The sequence below is a fragment of the Taeniopygia guttata genome, chromosome 28, assembly GCF_048771995.1.
Source record: "Taeniopygia guttata chromosome 28, bTaeGut7.mat, whole genome shotgun sequence".
NCBI lineage: Eukaryota > Metazoa > Chordata > Aves > Passeriformes > Estrildidae > Taeniopygia > Taeniopygia guttata.
In genome coordinates this window covers 149,686-163,710 of record NC_133053.1, presented here as the reverse complement: position 1 = coordinate 163,710, position 14,025 = coordinate 149,686, and the positions used below count along the sequence as shown (strand labels likewise).

Here is a 14,025-nt window from a genome sequence, read left to right as displayed (position 1 = left end):
ACTCCCTCCCCAAATCCATGGGGACCCCCCACAGGACACCCCCACACCCCCCCCCCAAAAAAAAAACCAAACAGCCCAGGAGACAAAGATCCACTGGAAATGATCCTCTTTAATGCTCATTTTCCACACAATTGCCAAACAGGAACGTGGCGTGCAAGACGGGGAGTGTGTGCTGGTGGTCACAGGCAGAGGCTGGGCTTTGGGGTGGGGGAGGTGGTCACAGCCACCCCACCCACCCCAAAAAATGCCCCCCACCAACCTCCAAACCTTCCAGCTGAGAAAAAAACAATATAAAGCACTAAAGGTGAAACATTCAGTGCCCCCTCCCCGAACACGTAGGGCGATACAATCAAAGGTAAAAGCCCCCATGGGCATTTATTTGGGGGGGGGAGCAAATATAAATAACCCCCCCTCAAAAAAACTGACAGAAAAAGAAAAGGTTTCGTTTCTTCAGTTTCACAATTTTTGTCTTCTTTTTTTTTTTTAATCTTAAAAAGTCATTACAAAAAGAACCATCAAGGAGCCTCCTACAAAAACAGGTTAGTGTTTGTCCCAGGGGGGAATTTAGGGGGGGTCCTCGCATTCTGTGCCCCCCCCAGCCCTGCCCTGACCCCCCCTTTGGTGCTCTCCTCCCATAAAACCCCTTAAAAATTGCACGTGATGTTTGGTTCCAAACAGCTTTGGGCAGCTCCTGGGGGCGGGGTTGGATGTGGGAGGGGGGCTGCTTTCCACTCCCCCCAAAAAATGAGGGGCTGGGGGGTGCCTTTGTTCAGCCCCCACCCCAAAATTTTGGGGGGGAAGGGTTGGGGTGGGAAGGGGCATCAGTGCAGCGAGCTGGGCAGGTCTCAGCCCGGCGCTGCACGTGAGAGGGGGGTTACAATCAATTTTGGGGCTGGGGGAAGGGTCATAACAGTTTTTTGGGGGGGGCACAACCATTTTGGGTGGGGCCAAAACACCGGGGACAACCCCACAGCAGCACCCCCTAACCCCCTCAGGGATGGGACCCTCAAGGTTGTCCCAGCTTTGTCCCCTCCCCCCCACAAAAAATAATCGAGACCCAGCCCCTCCCTCCCCCATTTCGAGGGGTGTTTGGGGGAGAAAATTGTGGCTCATCCAGGGAAAAGGGGGAGGAAAAAAACCAACAAAACACCAAAATTTACCCTGTTCCATCGAGCTGCCCGTGGGGGACAGCTCAGCACCGCTGCTGGGCGGGCTGGGGGACACCTCCTGTGTCCCCCCCCCCCCCGTGCCAAGCTGGTCCCTCGTCCCCTCCCCGGGCTGGCAGCAGGTGCAGAGCGTGGCTGGCGTGGGCATGGCATGGCGGGGACACTCCCACACCTCCCCTGCTGTCCCCATCCCGCCCCTCCAAGCTCATGGGGCAGCTCAGAGAGGGGTGGGGGTCTCGGGGGGGAGGGTGGAGGTGGCCCCCGGGCCGTACCCCCCCTCAGAACTCCACCTTGCAGGCGGGGAAGGTCTCATCCTGCATGGCCACGGTGCTGTTGCTGCCCAGCACGGTGATGCCCAGCTCCTGCTGCCGCTCGTGCGTCTCCTGGTACCACTCGTGCATCACCAGCGAGTCGAAGGTGGGGATCAAGGTCACCTGAAGGGATGGCCAGGACACCCTGTCACCCCCCCAGTGCCAGGAAGGGGCACCCAGGACACCCTGTCACCCTCCCAGTACCAGGAAGGGGCACCCAGGACACCCTGTCACCCCCCACCAGTGCCAGGAAGAGGCACCCAGGACACCCTGTCAACCCCCCCAGTGGCAGGAAGAGGCACCCAGGACACCCTGTCACCCCCCCCAGTGCCAGGAAGGGGCACCCAGGACACCCTGTCACCCTCCCAGTGGATGGGGCACCCGGGGCATTTTGTCACCAGCCCCGGCATCTGCAAGGGCCACCCAGGGCATTTTGTGACCCCCACAGCATCAGCAAGGCCCACCCAGGGCATTTTGTCATCAGCTCCAGCATCACGAAGGGGCACCCACAATGTCCAGTCACCCCCTCAGTCACTGGGAAGGGATCCCCAGGACAATCTGTCACCCCCCCTGAACATTTTGTCACCCCCCAGCACCATGATGGAGCTGACCCCACCCTGCTCAGCCCCAGGCTGGGAACTCACCTGGATGTCCACACCCCACTGGTGCTTGCCTGCGAGGAGGGCATCGAGCAGCGGCCGCAGCACGCCCTCCTTCAGGTGGTCATCGCCGCTGACCACGTAGCACAGCGAGCGGATCCGCCGGAAGAACTCCTCGTCCACCGTGCGGGCGCTCCAGGAGCCGGGCAGGTACGCCAGGTCCACATACACGGGGGGTCCCTGGGAACCCGCGACCCTCGTGCCTGCCACGACAGGGGGACAGCGGTCACGACAGGGGGACAGCGGTCATGGGGGTCCCCCAAAGACCCCCGAGCGCTGCGCCGCCCGCCCGTACCTGCCGGCGATGCCCGCCCGGCTCCAGCCGCCAGCCGGGCTCCAGCGGCGCGGGCGCTGCTGGGGGTCGCGCTGGACGGGCCCTTCTTGTCCCCGAGGGGCGGCCTGGCCTTGTCCCCAGCGGCACTGGCTGGAGGTCTGGCCTTGGTGGCCGAGGGGACACGAAGGGGCTCGGCCTTGGGGGCGGCGGGCACTGAACCCACGCGGGACGGAGTCCTCTTCACTCTGGTGCCAGGGGGCTCCTTGCGGCTGGGGGGCAGTGCCTCGGGGTCCACCATGCAGATTCCGGGCTGGGCAGGGAGGGGACACGGGTCCTTCAGGGGGGCTGGCAGTGGGTCACATGCTCGGGCCACGCCACGGGGCGGCCGCTCCGAGTCCTCATCCGACTCCAGCCCGTCGGCCAGGATGGACGGGCAGTCCTCGGTGGCCGGAGGGGCATCGGAGTCGGAGAGGGTGGGCAGCGACTCGCTGACTGACGTGGGGGGGGTCTCGCCCGGCCGGCCCCGGGGCGGCGCCAGCTCCTGCGACGGGTCACTGTCCGACAGCTCCCGCGGGCTGGCGGCAGCCGAGGGCGACCGCTCGGACTTGGGGTGCTCGAACTCACAGGGGGACACCAGGCACAGATCCACGTCATGGGGCGAGTCCGAGCGGTGGCCGGGCCGTGGCACCACGTCCCCGTCAGCCCAGGGCGGGTGGTGGCACGGCTGCAGCGGCAGCGATAGCCCTCCTTTGGTGGCCTCGGGCTCGGGAGCGTCCCCAGAGCCGCAGGATCGCCGCCCTTCCTCCGGGGGGGACTCGCTGACCGGCGGCAGCACCTGTTCGAAGGACACCGAGAGCGACTCATCCACCTCGGTGGAGTGCGGGGACCCCACCTCGGCTGGCAGCGAGGGCGTGGTGATGGTGGGGGACACGTCGGGGACGTCATCCTTGAAGGGGCTGAGGGACAGGCACCCTGCCTGCTTGTCCGGCACTGCGCCCTCCTTGCCCACTGCGGCCGCCGGCCATGTGCTCTGCTGCTGGGCAGCACCGGTGCCCAGCTCCTCAGCGCCGTCCTCCACCGGCGACTGGTGGAAGGGCGTGTGGCCAGCGCTGGCCGGCCCCGAGCTGGCTGGGGACATCATCTCCAGGGTCTTCTCCTCGGAGCTGCCGCAGGGATCCTCGGCACCCTCGGGGCCATGGTTGAGCAGCCCGGTGGGCGTCAGGTCGAAGTTGACGCTGCGGTCGCTCTTGGGGGTCTTGGCCACAGGGGATGGGGGGCACACGGCTTGCAGGGGGCTGCTCTCCGGGTAGCGCAAGTGCTGGGGACTCTTGGGGTCTTCCAGGCCGTTCTCCAGGCAGGACGGATCCCCCGGGCGCCGGGTCCCCCCGTTCGCCAGGGATAAAGGCTCCAGCTCACTGTCAGCCGTGGCAATGCCTTCATCTGTGGATTCTTCCTTCCTTCTCCTCTCGCCCTCCTGCTCGGCCTCTAGCAGCATCTCCTCGGGGGAGGAGGACTTGGAGCCATCCGAGGTCCCCGGCTCCTTCCGGGCGTTTTTAGCTTTGGGTTTCTCTAGCTCTTTCTTGAGCGGGGACTTCTTGATGCTGCCGGCCTTGGCCAGGGGCTTGCGGCTCTCCGGGACTGGCGTTTTCCGGGCCAGAGCCTTGGCCGGAGCCTTGGTGTCCTTGGAGTCCTTCCGCAGCGTCTCGGCCTTCACCTCCTTCTTCACCACCTTCACCTCCTTCTTGGTCTCGGCCCCCTCATCCTTCTTTGGTGGCTTCTTCTCCTCCTTCCTGGCCATTGGTTCCTTCTTGGGCGCCGTTTTTTCCTTGTTCAGCTTTGGCTTCGTGTCCCCCTTCGCCTTCTCGGCCACCAAGTCCAGCTTGGCTCGGGCATCCTTGGCTTTCTCCTCCTCTGACCCCGTTCTGGCCGCATCCCCCAGGGATTTTGGCTTCTCCTTCGTCCCAGCTTTCACCTCCTTCCTCTCCACCTTCGGAGCCTTCTCCTTTGGCACTGGCGCTGCGGCCTCCACCAAGTTCAGCTTGGAGCCCAACTTGAGGCTCTCCTTGCTCTCCGCCCTCATCTGCTTCGGCAGCTTCTCCACCTGCACCGTCTCCTTCATGTCATTCCTGGTGACCACGGGGTGCTTGAGGAACTCCAGGTGCTTCACCTTCTCCAGCCCTTCCAGGATCCGCGCCTGGGGCGTGCAGCCGGGGAACAGCACCCGGATGATCTTCTCGGAGCGGCTGACGGGGTGCCACACCAGCAGGACACACAGCGAGGTCAAGCACTGCAGCGGCAACTCCTGCTCCCTGGGGAAGCCGTTCCCTGACCAGTGCTGCAGGAGGAACTCCAGCTCCTTGGTGCCCTTCACGGGGTTCAGCACGTACATGTCCAGCCGGCCCACCCCCATCTTCTGGAAGAGCACAGTGGGCTCGGCACGGGGGCCGCTGTCGCGGGCCAGCAGGTTGGGCCGGATGCCCAACTTGTCCAGGTAGTGCAGGGTCAGCGCGGCCTCGTCACAGCTCTTCAGCACCCGCGAGTCACCCTCGATGTCCTTCAGCTTCTCGCAGGCGTTGAGGAAGACGACACCCAGCTCGGGCGAGATGAGGTTCTTGGCCCAGTCACCATTGCCCTGGGAGCCCTGCGAAGGGTCCTCCTCCAGCTCGGCCAGCTTCCTCTGCAGCAGGCTGTTGATGCCGGGCAGGCTGTCCGTGCCCGCGTGCGTCACCAGGATGGAGTCGATGCGGTCCAGGTGCCGCACCAGCTTCCAGAAGGAGGATTTGGGGTTGGAGCCGCCATTGACCAAGACGTTGAAGCCATTGACGGCGAAGAAAGCCGAGTCCCCTCTCCCGCCTGGGAAGATGTAGCAGCAGGGTTTGGAAAGCTTCAGGAATCCCACCATGGTGGGGGGCTCCAGCAGGTCAAAGGGGGACTGGGGCTCCAGAGACTCCGACAGGTACTCCATGAACTCCTCCAGCCCCTCCATCTCCGGCAGCACACAGCCGGGGTTGTAGCGCAGCTCGATGAAGTCCTGCAGGTTGTGGTGCTCCAAGCCCGAGTCCCTCCACTCCCCAAAATCGGGGCAGCTGATAGTCAGCCTGGCCTTGGCCGAGGGGTCTGCGGAGCTCAGGATCTCGCCCACCTGCATAGAGGGGCAGCTTCAGGTGGGAGGGGGCATCGAGGTCACCCCCAACCCCCCACCAGGATGGACCCGTGGGGGTGGGAGGTGTCCAGGGACACATTAAACCATTGGATCCACACCTGCTGCCTGCTTTCTGGGGGGATTTCGGGGTGCCAGCACCCTCGGCTGCTGGGCAGGGTCCTGGGGGGTGGGGGGCTCCCAAGGGGGGGCTTTCCCTGATCCCTCACCCTGGCTGCAGCTGTGGATCCAACTGAGGCTCTGCACCCCAAAACTCCCAGGATCTGCACCCCTAAATCCCCTGGATATGCACCCCAAAACTCCCAGGATCTGCACCCCTAAATTCCCACGATCTGCCCCACAAAACTCCCAACATCTCCCCTCTAAATCCCCAGGATCGTCCCCCTCCCCGCACCTCCTTGTCCGTGAAGATCTGGATGAAATCCCGCAGGGAGAAGCAGCCGGTCTGCAGCATCATCTCCCCGGTGTCCTCCACGCAGGGCCCCGCAAACACCAGCAGCTTGTGCTGCGACACGTCCGTGATGAGGTTCCGCAGCTGGGGACACCGGGACAAAGGGGACACCGTCTCAGGACAGAGGGGACACCGCGGGGACAGTCCGAACCTGTCCCACGGCAGCGGCCCCAGCTCACCTCGTCGCACAGCGATTTGTCAGAAGGGTTGAGCAGCACCAGGGTCTCCAGCACGTCCCCGCGGTGGTGGAGGGTCCGCTGACCTGCAGGGATGGAGTGGTGACAGCCATGCCCCCCCGGTTTGTCCCCGTGGGGGTGGCACGGCCAGGTGCTGCCCGGTTTTCTGGAGGAAGAGGGACAGGCACGGTCCCACTGCCAGACACCGCAGGGGCCGGGGGACACATTTCCCGTGTCCTTCCTGCCCGGGAGGGGAGGGAACAGCAGCGGGGACAGGTGGGGGAGACTCCCCCAAATGCTCTGGGTGCTCCAGGGGGGATTTTGGGGTTAATTTCCCCCTCTAAGCAGGGAAACACCAGCAGGGACCCAGCCGGGGATGGGATGTGGGGGGAAAAGACACTGGGGCAGCCTCAGCTCCATTTTCCCATTTCCATCCTCCATGGAAAATCCCATCCTGCCCCAGGGTGGGAGAAGGACGCGGCTCCTCACGTGGGGAGTCACAGGGTTGGATGGGGGGGACACAAAGGCGGGCCTGTTCCCACAAAACCCGGGAGAAGGGAATGGGGAGGGGGCACCCCTGATCCCAACCCCCCATTTCCCACCCTTCCCTGGCATCCAGGAGATGTTCTCCCCATTCTTCCCGGGTTTTATCCCATATTTTACCTTTGACAATGCTGGAGAAGGTGGCCGAGTGCCGGGACACGAAGAGCTTCAGCTGCTCGTCCAGGTTACAGCAGGTGAGGTCGATGTCCCATGAGCGGATCCCTGCAGGGGAAAAACACTAACTAAAAATTTGGGACTGGGGGCTCAGAATCCGCCAGTGCTATCCCCAAAACCCACACAGCGCCAGCTGGGGCTGACCCCATAAAATCCTCCCTAAAGCCCCCCCCAAAATCCCACCCTAAGGTGTTTTTGGGGTGCCTCCAAGCCCACCTGTGCCGACACCTGCCCGGCAGGTGAGCTCTTCGCGCCGTGACTCACGGCAGCTCCGGCTCTGCCAAATCCCAAATCCCAACCCCCCGGGGCATGAGCAGCTCTGCCAACACCTCCAAAGGTGCCAATTAAGGAATTAAAAGATTTGGCACTACCTGCTAGCACCGGGGACAGGTGCAGCACCTGAACAGCGCTTCGGGACTTCCCAGAAGGGATTTTGGGAGCCTATTCCCCAAAATTTGGGTGGCCCAGGGTGCTCTCGGTAACGGGTGGAGAATGGGTGGGGGATGGTGTAACCGGCCCGGGGTTGCACAAGGGTTTGTGGCCGTTTTGGGGTGGTTTTGGTGAGGTTTGGGACAGGCTCACAGTGAGGGGACAAAGGAGCAAGACTGGGAATGTCCCTCCCATCCTGGCTTTGGGATCTAACCCGCTGGGATGTTCCGGGGTCTGAGACCCCCCCAAAATCCGGGCACGGCTCAGAGAGGGGTGTGGGGGCTGGAGTGGGGGGGGGGGGGGGGAGGTCCCTGCAATACTGGGGTAAATCCTGGGGATTTAGGGGCGCAGGGAATGGGGCGGATCCTTGGGGGGGACAAATTCAGGAGGAGCAAATCCTGGAGATCTTGAGAGGAGGGAAGAGCTTGAGGTTTCAGACCCCCGAGGATTTTGGGGCAGCAAAAAGAGGCAGATCTGGGATTTTAGAAGGGCGAAACCGAGGGCGCAGATCCGGCCGGGGGTGGGGGCAGGAAATGGGGCAAATCCTAGGAATTTCGGGGCGCAAACCCTGAGAAGCCAAAGGAGCTAATCCCGGGGGGCTGGGGAGGAACGGGGCAGCCCGATCACACCCCGGTGCCTCGGGGGCATCCCCTCGGGGGGCTCCTCCGGTGGAGGCGGGCGGGTCCCCCGGAGCATCATGCGGTCTCACCTCGCTCCAGCTGCTGCAGGGCGGCGGCCCGGAGGCCGGGGCGGTGGCAGCCGCCGCCCACGATGGCGAGTAGCGAGAAGCGGCGCGGCCCCGCGGCCGGAGCCACCGGTGCCGCCGCCATCTTCGGCGCCCCCCACCCGCCCCGCTAGCCACGCCCCCTGCGTCACCGCCAGTCGTGCCACACCCACTGATGTCACTGCCAGCCAATAGGAGGCGCCGGAGGGGAGGTGGGTGGGCGGACGGAGGTAGGAGAGAGGGCTCTTAAAAGGGTAACGCGCGGGGTGGGGCAGAGTGTGGGGCCCACATGGGCGGTGCGAGTTGGGGGGGTTATGGATGGGGATGCGGGATTGGGGATGGGGATGCGGGATCATAGATGGGGATGACGGATTCTGGATGGAGATCCGAGATTCTGGACGCGGGATCATGGTCGGGGATCCAGGATTCTGGATGGGGATGCGGGATTCTAGATCGAGATTTGGAATTCTGGATGCGGGATGCGTCCGGGCCGGGCTGTACGAGCCCCCCGCATCCCGCTGCCCGCGGATCCTCCATCCATCCGCCCCGGTGCCGTGACCACGGGAGGATCCAGGACTCAGCCCCGTGCCCGTCCCCGCAGCCCTCCCATTCCTGCTTCCTCTCTCCCACAACGGGATAGAATTCCCACTCCCGTCCCTCGTTCCTGCCCCAGCCTCAGATTCCCGACAGGAAGGGGGGCAGGATGGGGACCCCACCCCTCCCTCAGGGCCCTGCCCAGCGGCAGAGGGGGCTGGGAACCTCAAAATTCCCCCAAAAAGCAGGCGGCAGGCGTGGATCCAATGGTTTAATGTGCCCACGGCCATCGCCAGCCCGCGGGCCGGGGCACTGGCGGTGCTGTGCGGGTCCATCCCGGCGCGGGGAGGGGGCTGGGGCCGCAAGCGGGTGGCAGCTGGTGTCCCCCACTGTCCCCGCTCCCTCAGGAGCACTTGAGGATGAAGAGGTTGCAGGAAGTGCCGCGGGGGCAGCTGCAGAGCTGCCCGATGCGTGCCCCGCGCCGCACCGCGCACCGCTCCCGGGGCTCGCACTGCGGGGCGGCACCGTCAGCCCCGGCGCCGGACCCCCACCAAAGGGGGGTTTGGGGTCCCCCCGGACCCCCAGGGCGAGCTCCCGCCACCCCCCAGCCCCGCCGTACCCAGGGCACCCAGCTCAGCCTCTTCTCCAGCGCCGGCGGCTCCCGCGTCCCCAGCTCGTCCAGCACCTCCTGGAGCGCCTCCACCTGCACCGGAGCACTCCCGATTCCCGGGACACCCCGCATCTGTCACCCCCAATTCCCGGGACACCCAGGGGCTCTGCATCTGTCACCCCCAATTCCCGGGACACCCAGGGGCTCTGGATCTGTGTCACCCCCAATTCCCGGGACACCCAGGGGCTCTGCATCTGTCACCCCCAATTCCCGGGACACCCAGGGGCTCTGGATCTGTGTCACCCCCAATTCCCGGGGCAGGCCTGAGCACAAACAGCGGCCCTTTTCCCTGGGAAAGAAAACTCGCCAGGCCAGGTTCCTGATGTCAGTTTGCAGCAGCTGTTTGGCTTTGGCCCGGCAATCAGAATTGTATTTTGCTTCAGCTGCTAATCCAGAGGGGCTAACAGGGGTATCCCAAGTGTACCTCCAGGAACTATGGTTGGAACATCCAGCAGGGACTGGGGAGCAGCCAGAGCCACCTGGGCACGGAGCATCCTTTTCAGAAAATGCCAAGGGAAGAGCCCTCTTGCCAAGGGGCAGCACCTGAGCAGGCCGGGCATCATGTGGGGTTCCATGGGAGAGCTTTCAGCTTTCCCCTTCTGTTGTGTCAGCCTCTCCCTAGAACCCCCAGACCTTCCACAGCACTCCCAGAAAAGAGGGGGGTTATGAAGAGAGAAGGGGTTTATTACTGGAAAAAGCTTCCTTTTCCATTATTTCTTGTGTTCAAATCATAAGGGAATCCACTTCCCCGGCAATTTTAATGGTCTCAGTTGAAATAGTCCCTGCCTTTTCTACGCTGTTAGGGGTGTCAATTGACAGGGAATCCCCATTTTCCATTATTTTCCAGTTTAAATAGAAGGGGAAACCTTGACATGAATTAAGGGTAACGCTTTTTGTTGTCCTAAGGCTTAAATTGAGGGGGAAGCCCAGCTATCCCTCTTTCTTAAGGGTTTGGATTGAGGGGAAAACCCCTGTCTTCATCACTGGAGAGACTTAAAGTGAGGAAAACCTCTCTTTTCCCAATATTCTAGGGAATTAAACTAAAGGACAGAAGCTATTTATTTGCCATTGCATCCCTTTCAATGGAGGCAACTTCCCCATTTCCTCATTTTAAGGAATTCACTTGAAGGAGGTTCTTCTAGAATGCTTTTTCAGCATTTTAAGGGTTTAAAACTACTTTTCAGGGCACTTCTTTCTGTGCCCTAGGACTAAATATCTCAGGGAAAGGCAAGCCTAGCATGTACTTAACCTTGATGCTGCCCAGAAGGCTATCTTTTTTCCTTATTTTTTTTTATAATGTAGTTAGTCCTAATTAGTAGCCCCAAGGAGACTTGGACTGTTCATAGAATTAGTATTCTTCTCCACCCTTAGTCTCATGTTGAGTACTACTTAGTAGTCACTGAGGAATAATATAAGTTAACAGCAAATTACCCAACTTATCTAGATATGCTGCCTAAAGAACAAAGTTTTATTTCTTACCAGTTTCCTTGCCCTTTTGCTCCAAGTAGTTGCAGCAAAAAAGAAAGTGCTGTTATTTCCCTGAAGAGTTTTCTTCTATATGCATCCCATTACTCCCCTTGAATTCAAATCAGAGGAGCCAAACAGCCACAGCTGCTCTGAATCAGCCCAATCAGGGGTATATTAACCCCAGCCTCTGCCAAGGGGCTTCATTCCCTCTCTGGGATCCACTGGGGTAAGAGCTCTCCTCTCATTTTTGTGAAGAGGTTCTTTCAGCTTAGCTTGTTCTCTGCAGGTGCTTTTGGGCTTCTAATGCAACAGAGGCTTTGAAGATACTGTGAAGAAAACAACACTGAACACAGGGAGTATTTAATTTCAAGATTTGGGGTTGTGCATTCAGGGGTGGTGAAGTGCTTCTGTAATCTCTGATATTTTTTGGTTTGTTTTTTTTTTTTTTTTTTTTTTTTAGGAGGAGTGTAACTTCCTGTAATTCCAGGTTGTGTCGAGTACAACATTTTTTCAGCAGATTGATCGTGTTCCAAAAGGGATCTGCCCTGTGTCAAAGATGATGTCTGAGATTGAGGTTTCAGGTGAGTTGAGGATTGGGACTAGGAGTGGGAGAGTGAGCAAGGTACCCAGTTAAGAGTTATTGTGGTGGGGTTTTGCAGGCAGTAGGGTGAGAAATGGTGTCTATTTGCAAGGCTTTTCACAAGCATAGCAGAGGCATCCGTGTGTCATACAGCACACAAGCTCATCCACTGAACTCACAGAAATGCCATGTAACTTTGCCTCTCTAAACCAGGTGCTACTCATAATAACAGCCAAACCTTAGACTAGGGATGGAACTGGAGACTTGAGCACCCAGGCACACTCAGGAGAGGATAAGTATCTGACTTGCTGGGATTTGGCCCACATAACACTAAACTCAACCATTGATTTTCCTGTTCTTTATTCTAGCTGAATAAGAGGCCAACAGGAGATCCCCTCCGAGGCAGACTCATTTCAGGTCCAACGTGGATTCGCATTTCCAGTCATCCAAAAGATAAGTTGGGTCCATGGCCTGGGGATGGGAGTAGTGGCCCCCTTCGGCAGCCGATGGGGATTTGAATCCCCAGATATGTGCAAGATAAATCAAGAGCTACAACCCATAGAGGGGATGGAAGCGAAGTGCCAGGTTGGGACTCCCCAGGAGGGGTTTTTGAGTCAGTTTTAGAGATGAGGATGTCCAAGAAGTGTCTCCTTAGGCCAGCTAAAGGAAAAGTGTCTGTTTTGATCTCGGTGCTGAGGTGCGCAGGGCAGAGCAGTTCCGGTGTGTGTCCTGTCACTTGTCTCTGGTGCACTCTGTGTTCTTTGGGTCTCCCAGTCCTTTCTTCTTGTGGAAAGCTCTCTCTCCCTGTCTTGTCCCCTCGTTTGTCACGTCCTGTGTCACGGGTGTCTGCACATATTTGTCCCGGAGCTGCTCTGCCCTGCTGCATAGCCTGTAATAGCACAAGTCCTGGGGACTTGAAATTGGTAATGCAGGGTGCAGCTGGGCTCCAAATTGTATTAGGAGATTACCAGAACATGTTTGGTGGTGTTAAGTTGTCCTGCAGCTGTTTGACATTAGTCCTAATTCCTTTCAGATGCAGACAGTTCAAATCAGTGCCAGAGGGCCACAGTTCTGGGTGAAGAACTTCCCATGAGCAGGTCAGTCATTGTTTGCATTTACAGGGGAAGCAGCCTAAGTGGTGACTCTGTTACAGTGGTGTTCTTTGCCTTTATTTTTAGGCAGTCCAGGCAGATAGCAGCAGTCAAGGCCCATTGTGCCAGGTGAGCAGTGGAGAGAAGCAGTTGTTCTTGCTCAGGTTTCACTTTTTGGTGCAACTGTAAGCATCCATTCTTGTTTTTGTGCTTTAGGGAATCCACTGGGAGTATGCCAAGCCCCTGTCACCAGCTGGCTGATGGACTGGGTTTCCTGCACTTATGAGCCCTCTGGAAGTATTACAGGATCCTGTGATGAAGCCTACTGATTTTGCATTTCAAGGTCCCATCCTGGTAGCCCAGAGCAGTGGCCAAGGAGTTGTGGTGAGTCGGGGAGGTAGGGAGGAGGAGTGAGAGTCCTCTCGAGTTTCAGCATTGTCTCCCCTTAACGTAGGTGTGCCCTGCAATGATGGCGTCAGAATCCAAGCACACTCGGAGCGTGCAGGCCCAGAACCCGGGCATTCTGAGGAGGATGGTGAGTAGCAGAATTATCAGGTTTTGGCCCATGTGCTGTTAAGTCTGTGCACTGATGTTTGGTTTTCATTCTCTTGGCAGGCCAAGAGAGAACAGTCTGGTAAACAGTCCTGTGGCCCTGACCGGGCAGCTGACTGCAAAAAATCTGAACATCGAAGGATAAGTCCCAGACAGGAGCTGCCTCCATCTCATACTTGTGCTGCCCTGAGAGTCCAAAAAGAGCCCTACAAACTGACATCAGGAACCTGGACTGGTGAGTTTTCTTTCCCAGGGAAAAGAGCCGATGTTTGCGCTCCGAGTCCTGTGGCCCTGAGCGGGCAGCTGACCGCACAAATTCCGAACATCGAAGGATAAGTCCCAGAAAGGAGCTGCCCCCACCTCATACTTGTGCTGCCATGAGAGTCCAAAAAGAGCTCTACAAACTGACATCAGGAACCTGCACTGGTGAGTTTTCTTTCCCAGGGAAAAGAGCCGATGTTTGCGCTCCGAGTCCTGTGGCCCTGAGCGGGCAGCTGAGTGCAAAAAATCCGAACATCGAAGGATAAGTCCCAGACAGGATCTGCCCCAACCTCATACTTGTGCTGCCCTGACAGTCCCAGGGGAGCCCTACAAAGTGACATCAGGAACCTGGACTGGTGAGTTTTCTTTCCCAGGGAAAAGAGCCGAAGTTTGCGCTCCGAGTCCTGTGGCCGTGAGCCCGCAGCTGAGTGCAAAAAATCCGAACATCGAAGGATAAGTCCCAGACAGGAGCTGCCCCCACCTCATACTTGTGCTGCCCTGAGAGTCCCAGGGGAGCCCTACAAACTGACATCAGGAACCTGGACTGGTGAGTTATTTTTCCCAGGGAAAAGAGCCGATGTTTGCGCTCCGAGTCCTGTGGCCCTGAGCCGGCAGCTGACCGCAAAAAATCGGAACATCGAAGGATAAGTCCCAGACAGGAGCTGCCCCCACCTCATACTTGTGCTGCCCTGACAGTCCCAGGGGAGCCCTACAAACTGACATCCGGAACCTGGACTGGTGAGTTTTCTTTCCCAGGGAAAAGAGCCGATGTTTTCGCTCCGAGTCCTGTGGCCCTGAGCGGG

At 59.4% G+C, this 14,025-nt stretch overlaps 1 protein-coding gene across 1 annotated transcript; it reads right to left on the bottom strand.

Moving 5' to 3' along the window:
- Window positions 1-89: 89 nt before the first annotated feature.
- Window positions 90-8,221, bottom strand: MAP1S (microtubule associated protein 1S). Its single transcript, XM_072919356.1, has 7 exons — window positions 8,053-8,221; window positions 6,861-6,962; window positions 6,201-6,283; window positions 5,965-6,105; window positions 2,432-5,552; window positions 2,122-2,339; window positions 90-1,600 (listed from the first exon to the last, which is right to left on the bottom strand). The coding sequence occupies exons 1-7, from the start codon at window positions 8,171-8,173 to the stop codon at window positions 1,445-1,447; spliced, it is 3,942 nt and encodes a 1,313-aa protein (XP_072775457.1). The 5' UTR covers window positions 8,174-8,221; the 3' UTR covers window positions 90-1,444.
- Window positions 8,222-14,025: the final 5,804 nt, after the last annotated feature.